The sequence below is a fragment of the Colossoma macropomum genome, unplaced genomic scaffold (assembly GCF_904425465.1).
Source record: "Colossoma macropomum unplaced genomic scaffold, Colossoma_macropomum, whole genome shotgun sequence".
Classification (NCBI taxonomy): domain Eukaryota; kingdom Metazoa; phylum Chordata; class Actinopteri; order Characiformes; family Serrasalmidae; genus Colossoma; species Colossoma macropomum.
In genome coordinates, this window is record NW_023494809.1 from 5826206 (window position 1) to 5843825 (window position 17620).

Sequence of the window (17620 nt, forward strand, 5' to 3'; positions counted from 1 at the left end):
ATTTAACTCTAGTGTCTCACTAATTTAACACTAGTGTCTCTATTGTCTCACTGATTTAACTCTAGTGTCTCACTGATTTAACTCTAGTGTCTCACTGATAAAAACAGCCTGTTCAATTCTAAGGAATAAAGAGAGATTTTAAAAAATACAAGAATAACCGAATAGAATATAGAAAACTGGCCATTTGATTAAAATGTAAATACTTATACTTGTTATTGTCATTATGATGCATTATTTATGCATTATAATGTATTATTTCTGGGCACCTATAAGCGCACATGCTGTCTAGATCTTATCTTTACCATCAGGATGACAGCAGAACCCTCAGGCTCCAGGTAAACACCAAAGTTTCCAGAAGGTGAAACACATTAACGCGAGTCATTAGATAAACTGATAGTAACGTAGATTCACAGCCACGAACTGTTAATGAATTACTAGTATCAATATCTGGCTGCAGATATTACACTGCACACTGTGGTAACAAGAAACAGGATGGACGCTTCATTGCTTGCATATCAAAATATGGAAATCTTTATCTGTGTCAAGCTATTAGCAACATGACTGCACAAGACAGGCTGACAGAGGAGCATCAGGATGATCACTGGCTTTATAATTTAGCCACAGAGGACTAAAACATTGAATCTAAGGTTTTTAAATTTAAGGCGAGGTTACATTTTACAAATAAAGCCTTCCAGATGTGGCTCAGTCTACACTTAGATAAAATGATGATCCCTGTAGAAGCAAAACAAACCTAAGAAAAAATTTCCCTTTTCTACAAACTTATCAGAAGCAAATCTTTTTGGATCCTTTTGGTCTAAAATAAAATGCCAACACTCTAAAGCAGGGGAGTCGAACTCAACCACTAAGGCTACGTTCAGGTTGAAGTGGCACAAATCTGATTTTTTGCCCTAATGTGGCTCAGATCTGATGTTTTCAGAGCTGTGTGGACACAAATCTGATCTTTTCAAATCTGACCTGAGCCACTTTCATATGTGGTCCTAGATCGGATGCGTATCCGATTCATGGCCATGCTACTTTATCACCATCATTCAGCGTTACCATGGCAGCAGCGCCGAACAGAAGTTAAAGCCTGTAAATGGTGGAAAAGCAGCTCATCTCACCTTTTTTTCCTTCGTCTCGCTCTAATAATGAAGCTGAGAGCTGATCAGAGTTAATGATCTTCTCAGCGAAGCTCGTTCTGCTCGTTAGTTTGTGCTGATGATGAACGTGATTCATTCACGTGATGTTACTGAGTAGGATGAGCTCATGAGGGTCATTTCAGGACGCCAGTTCGTTTACATTAATGACAGATTTGAGTCACTTACCTAAACGAGTGTGAACCATCGAGTCAGAGAGATCGGATTTGAGCAAAATATCAGATTTGAGCAACAAGGTTTGTAATGTGAACGTAGCCTAAAAGGCCCACATTAAAAAACCTCTACAAATCTGGGGGTCAGAGAATGTTTGTGTATTTATTTGATTGTTAAATAACACTCTGTTATGACCTGAGCCGGTCATTGTTTACTCAACATACGCCGAAACACCAACATCAAAATAGAGGCAGCTGTAGCGAACCTTGAAATGTTAGGAATAACTGAAATATTCAAAAATAAACATAAAATAGGCCACAGTACACAACATTTCGCACATTACAGCAGGCTACATTACATTGCGTGCATTATTCTGCAGTGCATGCTGGGGACTGTAGTGCAGCGCGCTGTGAAACGGGCTAATATTAACAGAAAATGAAAATAATTTTGCGGGCCAGATAGGATTATGCTCTGGACCCCAGGCCTTGTGTTTGACACATGGGCTCTAAAGTGAGAGGAGTGACCAACAGTAAAGCAGTACAGATGCAGTCATTGTCTACAAAACACAGAGAAATTAAACATAAGAGAAACTATTCATTAATTAAATTATGACCTTTTGTTTGTCACAATATTTAGTCTTGAGGTTTGATGAGTTGAAGCGGTCAAAAAGGCCTCCAAACAAAACACCATCAAAAACAGTGAAAACAACGCTTTTTATTCACAGCATTGAATCCACAGGAGTAATGATGCTCTGTTTGTAATAAACCATGCAGCTCAGTGTTCTTTAAGCACTGACGATGAGCACAATGTGCTCAGAAAAGCGGACCGTTCATCATGATAAAACTGATGAAGAGAACAATAAACCACTACTTTGAGCAGACATAAAAGCATGAATCGAAAGCAAGCATTTAGAAAACAGTGTTACACAAACATCCTAACCAGACTAAATCTCCTAAATACTGTCCTAACTTTAAAATAAATCCCAGTTTTTATGGTTCTATTTTGTGAACTAGCTGTCAGTTTCTGACACTGTCTGTTTTAACTGATCCTATATGTTTTGGTGAACGTTTATGTACTTTATTAATTATTATACAACAGTTAGTTCCGGCCACGCAAGCTGATTGGTTGAGAGGCGTTCTAACCCTGCTGATATTTCCCATAACATCACGGTTTTTTCACAAACACTGAGTCACTCCGCTGAGATGCCGTTGCTAAGCAACGACTTTGTCAGCTGTAGGAGACGCTCAAGCCATTTGAACGTTTTTACTTCTTACTTCGCCACAAACAGAAAACAGACACTTTTAAGATCACATTTGACCGACAGCCGATTTGGTCAGACTCTGAAGACGAGACGACACTAAATTCCCAAACTGTCGTCACCACTGAGCAGCTTTTCAGTCGGCAGCTGAGACAGAAGAACAGCTGAACAACCTGGAATCAGCCAGAAATGAACCCAACACCATTCGCCAAACTAAATGGGCTGTAAGATGCTTTACAGACTGGCTGGAACAAAACAACATTAATACTGATCTGGAAAAACTGACAAAACTGAGCTGAACTTGATATTGCGGCAGTTTTATGGCTCAGTCCGATTTGGTCAGACTCTGAAGATCAGACTACAGGTTTATTTATTTAACCGTTGTATAAAAGCAATAGAACACTCAAGGTCGCGAATAACATCACGGCTGTGATGATCTACGGCGCTCAAATCACAGCCGTGTTATTTCTATAGTGTTCTATTGTATAAATAGTGTTTGAGTCAGGCTGCAGTCGGATTAGTCTGCATCTGTAGTCTCATCACTTACAGCAAAGGTCACTATCAGTAAAGGTGGAGCTAAAAACAGAGTTCACACTTTCAGTTTGTGGCAGAGATGTGTGGGTCGCTTTTATGAACTCGTCTTTCCTAATCTTGCTGAGACACTTTTAAAGATTATTTACCAAAAACCAAAACGTGTTTGGTTTGTCTGGTGCTCTGAAAACCACAAGCTGCTTTCCCAAACAAAACCCTAAAGACAAGAGGATGGTGGACCACTGTTGGCCCACTGATGGCAAAGTTTGCGGTCCACTTGCATCTTGCTCAGCGTTTTCAGGGCAGCCCACTGGTGTTTAAGGAGATTAATAGACAAAATTCCACTCATCATCACTCATTTTCCACTCACAGGCCAGTTTACTGATTTTTCCTTCCTTCCTTTCTTTAGTTATACTCTGTAAATTAGTTCGGTAGATAATTTTAATCTACTAGTCCCGACCTAGTCATTATCTTTTCTCTCTCAGTTGTTTGTACTCTTTGTCTTAGTTTACTTTCTAAAATAAAAGTCCTTGTGCATTTCAAATCTGTTCAGGGAGATTAAAAACTAGTTTGAGCTTGTATGCGGGACAGTAATCTGGGTGGTCCAGCAGTGGCAAACAGTCAGCGGGGTGCTGACCTTATCAAGCCAGCGGGCCGATACATGCTCGTCTGGGACCAAACATCATAATTTCAACCTGCGGGGCAAAATCTTCACACATCGCTTTAGTGAAAAAAATCACCTGATCATGAGGTTAAATAGTGCTACTGTGTTGGTAAATATTATTTAAGAATGTGTGGGAGTCTTGTGTTTCCGTCTAGACTGTACCTGTTCTCAGAAACACCAGAAATTTCCCAAGGTAAGACTTTTCACAGACTCATATTACAGAAGCAGAACTCTTAATTTAGGAATTTTATCTTATCTTACAGCATCTTATCTCAAGGTAGGAAACTTTAACCTACTAAATCAAAGTCGACAATCGACTGTCATGCCTGTTGCCTAGCAACCGACAATCCATGCACAGCTGAAATGTAAACATGTAATCAAAATAATGTTAAAAACGTAAGTTACAGCTGCCATTACTGATGTAAAAAGGTCAAAAACTAAACTAAAGTCTGATAAACTGTAAGTAATGAATACTGTGAGAGCGCCCCCTGCTGTTTATCAGAGCATCGCCGCTCCTCAGTTTCAGTCTCCATTTCCCAAACGCTTTAGCCAAGCGCGCTAACGTTACTCCTCCTAATAAACAGACACACGTTCAGCTCCGTCTCCCTCATTATTCACCACTCACACTGAAGTTATAAGGAGTGTTTCAGGCCTGGCTGCTTTTAGAGCAAGGCGCAATACAAGGCAGCCAATCAGAACAGAGCTCTTCTGCACATATTTTAGTCTTAAAGGCACAGTAACACAAAACAGGCAGTTTTAATTGGTTTATTTGTTACTTCTGCTCCACCTGGAACCTTCATATAAGTCACAAAGACACTCACCACTTCAACGACTTTAATGCAGAATCTGACTTTGGTCAGGTGTTCAGAAGGCACTGTGAAGCATCTGGAGTCGCTCTGCTGGGCTGCTACTGTTGTTGAGGTATAAACCTCTGAGGTGGCCATGACTTCAGCTAAATACAGACACGCTTCAGCTTTGGAGATACCAGCCTGAGGAGAAAAGAGCACATTTTTGTGTCTCTGAAGTCTTAAACCAGTTGCCTAAGCGTGAACACAAAGGCAAAAAGTCGAGCAAGCCAGAGAAAAACCGAGAAAACGTTTTCATTTTTTCGAATTTTTCCGTTCCACCTTAAATAGAGCAGCAGTTACATTATAGCGCTTCGGCGCCAGAATGTAAGTGCTGCACCATTTAAGGTGGAACGGAGAAATAAAAAAAACGACGTTTTCAGCCTCGCGCCGAGGAGAAAGTGAAAGCAAATGAGTCCACAACAAAGCCACAGCGAAAACTCACACATTCCACGCCAAATAAACACAAACTGGTCCTGTAAAGAGCTGAAAAAGGCGAGAAAGGCTGCTGTGTGAGGAATTAAGGGACGGCTTACCTGTTGTTTTCGCTCGTCTCGTCACTTTATTGCCGTCTTTTTCTCGACTCAAGCCTCTGTCGCAGCAGCAACTTCCGCAATTCTGTTCAGACGAAGGGCAAAAGAGTCCAACCAGCGCTTCAGAGTAAATGATCTCAGACCGGAGACGCCGCTTTCTGACCAAAAATAGGTGTGGCTTACAAATATTGACTCACGTAGTTTTACTGCTTCACACTTGACTTCAGCCTCAGCACGTCTGCTTCTCTGAAAAGAAGGCACAAATATTTAAAAAGAGACTTTTTCGTCTGAAACCTTTTTTCACCCTTCCTTAGACGTATATCTCTTAGCGTACACACTACCGTTTACATGCTTGAAGGGGAATTCCACCAAATTTTCGGTATAATTCAGTGTGTGTAGACATTTTATTTACCATCCAAACCACCAGTGAACCTACACCAGTCTTCTAGGTTTTACATGGAATGTTAATGACGGGAAAATAGTGGAAAATCTGAAATAATAAGTATTTTTGGGGACTATTTTGCCTCACAACGCCCTGCATATTATGTATCCCTCCACCATGAATGGAGTTTAGGGCCAAAATCTTCTCAAAACTATCATAAAACAGTGTCTCAGACATCAGGCAGTGAAATGTCTGTGAGGGAGCTTTTAGAGGTGGACGTCTGGTTCCTATCACCACCACTGTGAACAGTTCTGACTCGGCAAGTTTCTCTAGAACAGAGCGTTTCACACCAAACCACTCTGAATGACTCTGTTTACATCTTAACCGTTTATCTATGCAGAATTTTTGAAAAATCAGTGGAGTTCCCCTTTAAATTGCTCTTTAAATGGTGAAATGGTTCTGCTACTGTCAAACTTTAACCACAGCAGAACCCTTTTTAGTGCCACATAGAACTATTTTCAGAAAGAAAGCTAGTCCACCCAAATTCTTTTGTTTCCTGGAAGTAGAAGGTCCAAACACACAGAAAGAGACCCTCTATAAGCCTTTAAAGCTTTTTGGTGATTTTACAGGTTTGGATATTATATATGGAATGTATTTACAAGACACAGATTCTGAAATGGTTGTAAATGTTATTTTATTGTTGGCAAAATTTTTCATATATATAATAAGGCATATGAAAATAACACCGTCTTACTAGTTACATGTTCCACAAGGAGCTCAGGTACTACTTCAGAACCTCAGAGTACATTAAAAGGAAAAATGCCAAAAAGTAACTAAGACTAATTTACGAATATTGTTTAATAGTCAGACCCTAGAGAGATTGTCTCACCCCCCTTATTTATTTATTTAGCTTATTAGCTATTATTTTATATACTTACATTTAATATTTAACCTATTTAATTATTTTTTTGTACTTGAATTTGCTGACTGCACTGTAAATAATTGTACCTTGCTCTGCCATTATTGTTTGTACTTTGTTTGCAAAATAAATGTTAAAAATAAACAAACAAAATAAAACACTTTCTATGATCTTTTTCCCCCATGTTTATACTTCTTTACAGTCAGAATCAGTGTGTTGGTCATGTACAGTATCTCTCTATCCAGCTTGCTCAATAACAGAAGTTTCCACAAGCAGAAACCAGCTGATGATCTTCTCCACTTGTGTTGCTTAAAGGGGAATTCCACCAATCTTTCAAAATTTCAACATAATTATATCGTTGAGGTGTAAAATCATTCAGACCCTTCTTGCTGGTGTGCGAAAAAAAGTGCTTGTTAACTGTATTAAACGGGAAAAAAACATTTTAAAAACACAAAAACTAGTGGAGCTCTTCTGTGTTTGGTAAGGTAAGCTGAAGCCGAGCTGAGCTCCGTCTGCTGCTGTGCTAGTTTTATTCTGCTCTTATCAAATGATTATCACAGTGCTTTTCACAATACCATCAACTAAAACTGAAACTGAGCCTAAATCAAAACTATCACTTTTCAATAAAATAAAAACAAAACTGAAACTGTTAGTGCACCATTAAGACTAACTGAAACTAAACTGAACCCAAAACCCAAAATAAAAACGAAATAAAATAATAAATAATAAAAAGCAATTAACAAATAATAAAACTAACCAACTAATAAAGCTAAATGAAAATAAAACTAATGACAATTTGAAAACTATAATAACCCTGGTTTACCATAAACCTGTCATATATTTAAGTCTGAAAAGCACTTATTAGCAGATTTCTGTCCCATATACAGCTGTATGCAAAAGTTTGAGCACCCCTTGTTGCTCCATGTTCCATGTTGTGGTTGATTTTCTGAGTGTAAATTAGTTACACATCCTCTAGAGACACACTTCTGCACACTTTAATGCACAATTACTGCTTATTTACTGAATTTAACATTATGGAAAAAAATGTGGAAAAAAACATGACCTGTGCAAAAGTTATGGTACCTTCTATATGTTTTATTTTTCCCCAATATATTAAACTCACTAAAAGCTACAATTTGCAGACATTGTTATATTTATGTGTGTTCTCTGTAGAGGATGTGTCCACTCTACATTACACTGAATGTAGACATATGCTTAAACGTGAAGCTGCTGTGGGGGAAAAGCTCCTGGAGCTGATTAATGTAGGTCAATTTGGTCAGAAGCATCAGATAAAAGGCCGAATAAGATACAATACTCAGAAATGTATCTGAAGGAGATGTGTTGGTTCTCTTGAAAATAAATAACCCCAATAAATAACACTCACAAAAAAAGCATTGTAAAGCAGAAACCTGAAGGCCACAGTTGGTCTGTGTTGATTTTGGAATGTAATTATACTGTTGTAATCGATTATGATTCTGTTCAATAAAGTATGCACTTTTGGCCAAAATAAAATCCTCAGGTAATTCTGAAGCTTAAAAATAACCTTTACTGACCTCACTGCTCCTACTGTCCATCACAGGCCATTCAGTCAAAACCCTGTTACATCAGCAGAGCTTAACTTGCTAGTGTTTCTCTGTATTCACTCCTAAACCTTAGTGGTCAAGAAACATTTCTATGTGGCCATAACTGTTCAACCAGCGACGTCCTGATAAATAACCATAAGCTAATATATCCACAGCTGAAAAGGTAAATGTTTTGCTTGTAATACATCCTACATCATAATCGACACACAATATATTTGTGTGCAAAAGTTTTGGCACCCCGGTCAAATTCCTTCTTGTTGTTGATTTTCTCAGTGAAATTAAGTTTACAGATCCACTTCAGAGAACACGCTTGCCAGAATGAAAACTCTTTCACTAAGCTGCTCTCAAAACTGCGCACTATTATACTAAACAGCATATCAGAATAGTACACTATCATTAGCTGTGCACTTATTAGTCACAATACACGCAGTTGTGTTCAAATGTTTAGCCCCTTTAAAATCTCAGGCTTATTACACACTAAGGCTTATTATTCATTAACTACAGGGACTTCAATGCAAACTGGCTGAGCTATTCTTACATTATAGAAGTGTATAATAAAACTTTGGGCCTGACGTCAAACCCTGGACATTTAAACAGCCTAAACAGATCCATCTCTAATATCACAGGCTTAAATTAAAGCACTTGCAGTATAATTCACTGTAAAACTGCTGAATTTATCACATTGAAAAAAATAAACATTAAATGTGGCCTGTGCAAAAGTAATGGCACATTTTGTATTTTATGTCGTATTTTTACCAATCTACTCAACATCCAATATCATTCAACTCTTCACCACCACTGTGACCCATTCTGACACTGGAACAGAGCAACTTCACATCAAACCACTCTGATAGACTTTACAGCTTACCCATTTAATTATGCAGAATTTTAAAAAGTCGGTGGAGTTCCTCTTTATGTGCAAATAAATAGAAACTGTGCCTTAAAATTAGCAGAAAAATGCCATGTTTGAGTGTGTTCTCTGTGAAGGATTTTCACTTATGAAATCAACAAAAACATGCCATTTGACCAGGGGTGCACAAACTTTTACACACAACATATATAATCTACACATATCTATAACTTTCATAATGTTGCTTGAACCTGTTTGGTAGATTAGCAGAACAGCAAGGAGACCACTGAGAAGAAGCAGAGCCTCAGAGTTCATTTCAGACATTACATAATCAATCCAGAGCTTAAAACTGCAGACTGCAAACTCTCTGGCTCCCTCTAGTGGCAGAGTGAGAAACAGCGCATTCGGCTCTGTTGGGCTGCAGGATCCAGTATTTTAACTCCTATGTAGTGCACTATGTAGGGAGCAGGGAGCCGTTTGAGATTCAGCCCCAGGGTGAGAAGAGGGCGCCGCTGGATTGGTGCTAAATAAGACTCGCGGTGGTGATTTAGTGACCAGAAATCACTTATAAAGCAAAGGTTTTTGCTTTAAACAGTGCTGTGATATCAAATGTTCACTGTTATACAACAAAATGTTTAAAAATTCATTAAATGACTGTAATATACAGCAATGGGTGACCGAACGTTGTTCTACTCATTCAGCGGTACATGGTTGCTTAGCAACGATACCAAACTCTAAAGGAACTACATTTCTTGGCGGAATACTTGTTTATGTGCATTATTATAGTCCACCGTAGTCGTGCGTCATTCTGTAGTCCTCGTTATGCCCATATTAGAAACTCCGGGTCTGAGCCCCATTTCTCTATGACCAGAATGAATAGGGTTTTCCAAAAATCACCTCTAGCGCCCCCTGTGTTAAATAATAATGTTCAGAACCCGATACGTTTTGTCCTGTGAACATTTTTCTCCCGAACACCACTGGATCCTCTGAATTACAAGGTCGTTAAAGAGCTATAATACTAATATTGCTACATGTGAGCTAAAGCTACTGCGCATCAGTTTGATGTCTCTACGCTACACAAATCTAAGGCGGGCTGTGGCGGAGCTCTGACGAGCTGTGCTATCTTATTAAAATGTTCTACTGTCACTCAAACCTCTAGGCAGAATATTTTGATAAAACTCCTTGTCAAAAATACTACCAGCATTAAAACTACGAGGCTTAATTTAGCTTCTTTTTTCTCAGCTTCTTCTTTGAATGTTCCCGTTCCACCTTAAATGTGCAGCAGCTGTGACTAGCTATCACAAACATTAGCAAACGAGACAAAACACTGACCTGTCGGTTCTGTGAAGCAGCAAAAATAAGTTAATGTTACTCAGCTGTTAAGCGGAAATAGAGAAACCTCCTCAGAAGTCAGCTTCTTTTCCGCCGGCTGCTTGTTCGAATTTTCCTGTTCCATCTTAAATGGTGCAGCAGTTCAGAACGTTCTGCACCACTTAAGGTGGAACGGAAAAGTCTAACAGAAAGCTGGCGAATGTCCTGAGAAAATGTCCGCAGAAAAATGTTACCAGCATTAAAATAATAATTAGGATATTCTGAGAGCCGAAATCAGTTTATCAGGGGGTGATAACCTGCTTAAGGGGGCTGCCAGTCTAATGATGTGAACTCAGTGCGCAGTAGCTTTAGCTCACATGTAGCAATATTCATATTTCAACTCTTTAACGACCTCGTAATTCAGAGGATCCAGTGTTATTCGAGAGAAGAATGTTCACAGAACAAAACGTATCGAGTTCTGAACATTTGTATTTAACACAGGGGGCGCCAGAGGCGATTTTTCGAAAACCCCATTCATTCTGGCCCATAGAGGAATGGAGCTCAGACCCGGAGTTCCTAATATGGGCATAAGAGCATGCCGCTGACTACAAAATGACCACACGACTACAGTGGTCTATTCATAACAACTTAATTTATTTTCTGAAAAATTGTGTATTTCATCATATTTTATGTTGGCTGCTGATTTATAAAAGCAATAAGCCACGATAGGCTGTGCGTTACTGTGATTTTATCACAGGGAAAGGAGTTTTATAGACTCTTCCCCTGATAAAGTCGCAGTAACGCTTGGCCTCTCGTGGCTTATTGCTTTAATGAACACTACTGAGCGATCAGGGCTGTAGATTATCTGAAAGGGAGCATAAAACTGAACAAACACCAACAAAGCTTTACAAAGTTTCACAAATCTTGCGGTGCGCTGCGCAATCTGGACACTAGATGGCGCCTAAACGCCATGAACTGACTGGCAGTAATGACTGGCCCACGAATGGCATTTACTTCATGTATAAAAATAATTAGGCTGTTTGGTTTTTTGCCACAACTTTCTTAAATACTAAAAAACATTCATATTTTACATGCTGTAGAAATAAAGTACCTATTCTGTATATTTTAATGTTAGAACAAATGCACTTACAGTAAAATACAGTATAGGCCTATGTAGTAATGTACCTCTGGCATTATTCCACATCACTGTCTCTCTATTAGAGCACATTAACATCACTTGATCACTGAATTTCCTGTTTACCTCACAGCCCATTACATTAAGAGCAAAAGGAAGCCGTCACTGTAAAGTGGAGAAGATTAGATGCTTGAGATATTCTCTGTTTTGGAAAGAGTCAAATAGAAGATGAAGAAAGTAACTTCATATCTGCTTTTGTCCCAGAAGATTTGGTGCCCAAAGCAGCACCAAAGTCACAAGGCATCATTCATGCGGCAGGCTGAAGAAGGCGAGGCCTCCGAAAACTAAACAGAGGAGGCCCAGGGGAGGTGGTTAGCCTGCATGACTCATACTTCTATATTAGCTGCAAGAGCCTTTCCTTCCACTTAAGGCCAAACAGCAGCTCTGCCCACCACTCACTTCTTCCATTCTGCCCTCTCTGAGCTTCTACATTTCACTTCACTTCACACGCACACGACTTCTACTGTACTCTCGACAATATTAGCTCAGTTTGCACCACTGAAGACATCTATGAACAGTCATCACTACTAAGGACTGTACAATGTATGTCCAGACACCTGTTCATCCTGCATTTAATATGAAATCAAGGCTATTAAAGGGCCCATATAGTGGAAAACTGGACTGTGCTCACTTTTGTGTGATCAAAGAGTTTAAGGCAGTCTTTAAACAATGCTATGCTCCGTTTTGAAACCTTCCAAAAAAGCATTCAGTCCATACAGTTCATATATGGAAGCTGCAAAGACAGCACTGTTTTTGTGATGTCACAGTCACACCCACATTTCATTCTAATAGCTTTGCACGCCACAGTAGTCAATCTGAATTCAACTGATTTGCCCACTACAGCATTTTTAAAGGGCACCATATTTTGGACAACTGACCCTCCCTTTATTGAGCCATACAGTCAACAACTGGCTGCAAAATTAGCCCAATTTTTGTGATGTCACAAAAGCCAAGACGTTTATACATATCCATCTATCCATCTACACTATATTGCCAAAAGTACCCGCTCGTCTGCCTTCACACGCATATGAACTTGAGTGACATCCCATTCTTAATCCATAGGGTTTAATATGATGTCGGCTCACCCTTTGCAGCTATAACAGCTTCAACTCTTCTGGGAAGGCTTTCCACAAGGTTTAGGATGTTGGACGAGAAGGCCTGGCTCGCAGTCTCCGCTCTAATTCATCCCAAAGGTGTTCTATCGGGTTGAGGTCAGGACTCTGTGCAGGCCAGTCAAGTTCTTCCACACCAAACTCGCTCATCCATGTCTTTATGGACCTTGCTTTGTGCACTGGTGCGCAGTCATGGTGGAACAGGAAGGGGCTGTCCCTTGGACTGCTGAAGCATTAAGAGTTCCTTTCACAGGAACTAAGGAGCCGAGCCCAACTCCTGAAAAACAACCCCACACCATAATCCCCCCTCCACCAAACTTTACACTCAGCACAGTCAGACAAGTACCGTTCTCCTGGTACCGCCAAACCCAGACCCATCCATCGGATTGCCAGACGGAGAAGCGTGATTGGTCACTCCAGAGAACACGTCTCCACTGCTCTACACCGCTTTACACCACTGCATTCGACGCTTTGCATTGCGCTTGGTGATGTAAGGCTTGGATGCAGCTGCTCGGCCATGGAAACCCATTCCATGAAGCGCTCTACGCTGTTCTTGAGCTGATCTGGAGGCCACATGAAGTTTGGAGGTCTGTAGTGATTGACTGCAGAAAGTTGGTGACCTCTGCGCACTATGCGCCTCAGCATCCGCTGACCCCGCTCTGTCATTTTACGTGGTCGACCACTTCGTGGCTGAGTTGCTGTCGTTCCCAATCGCTTCCACTTTGTTATAATACCACAGACAGCTGACTGTGGAATATTTAGTAGTGAGGAAATTTCACGACTGGACTTGTTGCACAGGTGGCGTCCTATCATGGTACCACGCTGGAGTTCACTGAGCTCCTGAGAGCGACCCATTCTTTCACTAATGTCTGTAGAAGCAGTCTGCAGGCCTGGGTGCTCGGTTTTATACACCTGAATTCAATGATTTGGATGGGTGAGTGAATACTTTTGGAAATATAGTGTATTTCAGCAGTTTAGCCCCGCCTATTCATACTGAAGCTATAAGGAGTGTTTCAGCCTGGACTGCTTTTTGAATGAGGCTCAATACAAGACAGCCAATCAGAACAGAGGTAATTTACATATTTCAGTTTTAAGGCACAGTAACAAAAACTGAGGGGTTTTAAGGGATAAAATGAGGATAGAAAATGATCATTTAAAAATTAATTATGAATGTTTTTGGTACACAAATTAAGTGGAGCTCAAAGGGAGAAAATAAGATACAAGAAAAAAATGTAGAATATGGACCCTTTAAATGTAGCACATATGGATGGACATATGCTACATTTGAAGGGTATATAAATATATATAAATATAAATATAGATACATACATACATACACATACACACCTGAGGCACTGTTGGGATAACTTGCTTTTTCCTATGAATGAGTTTAATGTTATATATAGTTTTTAGAAGGAAATAAATTTAAACTAAATTCAAAAAGTTTATTTTGTTTTGATTTGTCTTCACTGACACTAAATTCTTTCAGGGCCAAAGTGCTGCAGAGATCAGTGTTTACCCTCATCTAATGCTCTGAATTCAGCTCATGAAGGCTGATGAGCTGAATCAGGTGTGTTTAATGAGGCAGTGCTGAAGTCTGCAGTGTGTTGGCCCGCGAGGACTGGAGCCTGACACCTGTGGTCTAACTGAAGCAACAGCGCTATGTTCACTATTATTTCATATAATTTTAGTGCTTTGTATTATTTGTATTACTTCACCCGCACAAGTGCCAAATAAAGTAATTCCCACAGTAAAAAGTGGCCAAGATCACATAACTTTATTCTGAGTATTAGTTTATGCTAATGTGACTAACAACTGCTGAAACCATTGTGGATCAGTCAGTGTGATCTCGGCACCATCATGTTAACTGGAGCCTCCAGCTTCCACTCATTAACGGTACTGTTAGCATCTTTAGCTGCAGTATTCCTGTAACAGATGACAGCGGTTTCCTTCCTCTTTCCTCCACTCTTTCTGCGGATCAGCCTCAGCTTTTTCCTGCATCTGTAGAACCCCACCCAGCTAGCAACATTCCTGACCCAAACAGTCTGGCCTCACCAAAGTCCAGATTTTAGAGTGATATCACAACTATGCTTTTCATTCTGTTTAACTTGTACAAACCCAGTTCAAAAAAAGTTGGGACACTGTGTGAAATCCTAACAAAACAAAGCAGTCAGTAGTAAAATGTGTCTCACATGTATTCAGTTGGAAACAGCACAAAAACACAATATATATAAATATATACTCTTAAAGGGTTTTTAGTACAGACAATGGTTCTGTATAGAACCATGAACACTCAAAGAACCATATACATGCTTAAATGGCTGTTTGCATGATGAAATCGTTCTTCAGATTGATGGAGAATATGTTGTATACGGTTCTATACAGCACCAAAATGGGTCCTTCTATTGTTATTATGTCAAGCTTGCTGCCTTTTTGCTATATAGAACCATTTTCAAAAAAGGTTCTATATAGAACCATATACAGTACATTCTCCATCAATCTGAAGAACAATTTTACCCTGCAAAGAACCAAAGCATGCAAATGGTTCCTTGAGTGTTCATGTTTTTATATTATCTTTACCAGAGTACCCTTGAAGAACCTCATCATTCCAATATGAGCTTTTGAACTTTATGCTGGTAACAAACAGCACTTTTTGGCACAGCGGTGAGCCTTGACCCATCCCCGCTCATAAAACTCACAAAGCTCTATCAGTTCTCTCAGTTCCTCCTGCTCCTGTCCTCCCCTTGACTCCTCCACAATCCTCCAGGATAGGAGAGCAGCAGTAGTTTCTGGACACAGCCAAAGCCTGTTTTCTGAAGCATTTGGTTACAGTTGTTGCGCCTAAATGTGGTTTAAGTTTAGGGAGGGCGATTACTTTTCCACACAGGTGATACAGTTGTTGCGAAACTGTTTTCCTTCAATAAATGAAACGATCATTTGAAAACTGTTTTGTACGAGGATCCGAAAGCATTCAATGTGATAAATATACACAGATTAGAAGGGGGCAAATACTTTTTCACAGCACAGTATATAAAAAAAAACAAAACAAAACAAAAAAAAACACAAAGACAGATTTGACTTCTGTCCATTTTATACTTTCACTCTGCAATAACAGAGTCAATAATCCAGCACAACACACCAGAATGTAGGATTAAATATATATATTTAAAAAAAGCGAGCGAGCGAGCGAGAGAGAGAGAGAGAGAGAGAGAGAGAGAGAGAGAGAGAGAGAGAGAGAGAGCCTATGAATACACTCCACACAGGAAGTTAAGGGCAGACAAAATACAATAATAACACTGTGAATCGCTCCTAACGCAGCGCTGGCTTTAGGCTTCAGAGTCTAAACATGCAGGCTGTGAATTTAAGCAACAGCATCTCAAATTCTCTTCAATAAATAAATGTAAACAGTCTTTATATGAATGTATATAAATGGCCCCTATGCTTTTTCATAAAACCAATTTGCACACCAAAGCTAGAGCACCGTCTTCATCATCACTCTACCGTAAACCCCACACTAACGCTGCAGTGCTGAACACTTCCAAGTTCGGAGAACTTGAGAAGCATCGGTTCTGGAATTTTTAGATTTGCAGTAAAAATGTTGCTCATAAAAGGAAAATGTTCAGCCACAGTTTCAGTCCTTACCCCAAACGTAGATGATCAGGCGTGTTCGGCGTCTGAAGTTTACTTCTTTAGCTTTTAGCACTGGAGCTACGAGGCTAATGTAGCTAACGAGTACTGGAAGCTAATATCCTGACAATTAGCCTGGTGCTAACTTGATGTTTCGAAGCGTGTGGAGTTGTTTAGTGTCTCCCATAGACTTAATAATGTGGTTTCTGTCACTGTATGACTCACTGTTATCTATAAACACAGACTAATGTATGTTAGCATGGCTAAAATCAGTAGCAGCCGTTTGTTTATGTACAAATCATTTTACTTGGCTGATCGCTTTCGTAGCAAGAGTGTCAAGACTTAGCCATGTAATAGGATGGTGATAACTGGTGAGGTAAAAACTTACATTACTTGTTAGCTTCATTAGCTTATGTAGCTAACAAGGTGCTAACTGGTGAGGTATAAGCTTCCATTATTTGTTAGCTTCATTAGCTTATGTAGCTAACAAGGTGCTAACTGGTGAGGTATAAGCTTCCATTATTTGTTAGCTTCATTAGCTTAGGGAGCTCCCTGGCTCAACTATCCACACGTACCTGGAAATTCCGTAGTATTTCTCTGTTTTGTCCTCCTGTCAACACAAAAACTCAATTTCCGGTCTCTGAAAACGTTCTGAAAACGCTCTCTAGTACTGAGGCTTTTGAAAAGTCTATTTTCAGTGTTTGTGTGTGGACACAGCTTTTTGAAAACGCTGAAATCATGCCGCTAACTTGTGCATGTCTGCTAATGTTTTCATTTACTGAGCATGCAGAATTCAGAAAATTCTAAACATATACTAGGTATATAACCAAAGTCAGATTTGGAATAAAGATCATCAAGTCGTATATCTGAATTGTAGTTCAAATGTGGTGAAAAGCTAGAAAAACTCAGCTTCTCTGCCTGATCAGGACTGTGTGGATGTTTCAGAGATGGAGGCATATGGCAACATAAACAACTGCACGACAGCGAGCGGCAGGCTATTTTTTGAGCTTTTATTTTCTGGCAGAAATCGGACTTTGAATCTATTTGAAATATCAAGTTACGGAGGTCTGATGGTCTGGAAGTCAAAGCCTGCAGTGTTTGCAATACCGGCGTCAATTTGTTAGAAAATCTCTGCTTCGGCTGTATTATCACCTCCTGCTAGGCTAGCATGCTATGTGATTATTTTTGCGTTCTCTGTGTGATTTTTTTGAAAAGAGAGAAAAAACACTTTATTAAAACATCCTGTTATGTGTGGACGAGGCCTAAGCATCGGCCCCACTGTGAGGGAGATAGGGAGTTTGATCCCTTGTGATGCCACAGCCATCCGTAAGCAACTATCACTCACTGCAGAACCACATGTCCGAAGGGGTGGAGTCGGACCTGATCCAACTCCGCCCACGTCTTCTTTTCATTGGTCTAAAATCATCGCATTTCTATTGGTCTTTAAACTAGTATGTGTCACTTACGTTTTCCGCCTACGACTTATTTCATTGGTCTACC

The 17620-nt window shown here is 39.8% G+C and overlaps 1 protein-coding gene across 1 annotated transcript in view; it reads right to left on the reverse strand.

Moving 5' to 3' along the window:
• The window catches only part of cmtm6 (CKLF-like MARVEL transmembrane domain containing 6), a 31407-nt gene extending 26127 nt beyond the window's left edge, over positions 1–5280 (reverse strand). Inside the window, exons 1-2 of the mRNA XM_036558946.1 lie at positions 5145–5280; positions 4585–4752 (exon numbers count right to left, since the gene is read on the reverse strand). Coding sequence (XP_036414839.1) covers positions 4585–4707 — 123 coding nt within the window. The 5' untranslated portion in view covers positions 4708–4752; positions 5145–5280. The remainder of the gene's footprint in view (positions 1–4584; positions 4753–5144) is intronic.
• Positions 5281–17620: the final 12340 nt, after the last annotated feature.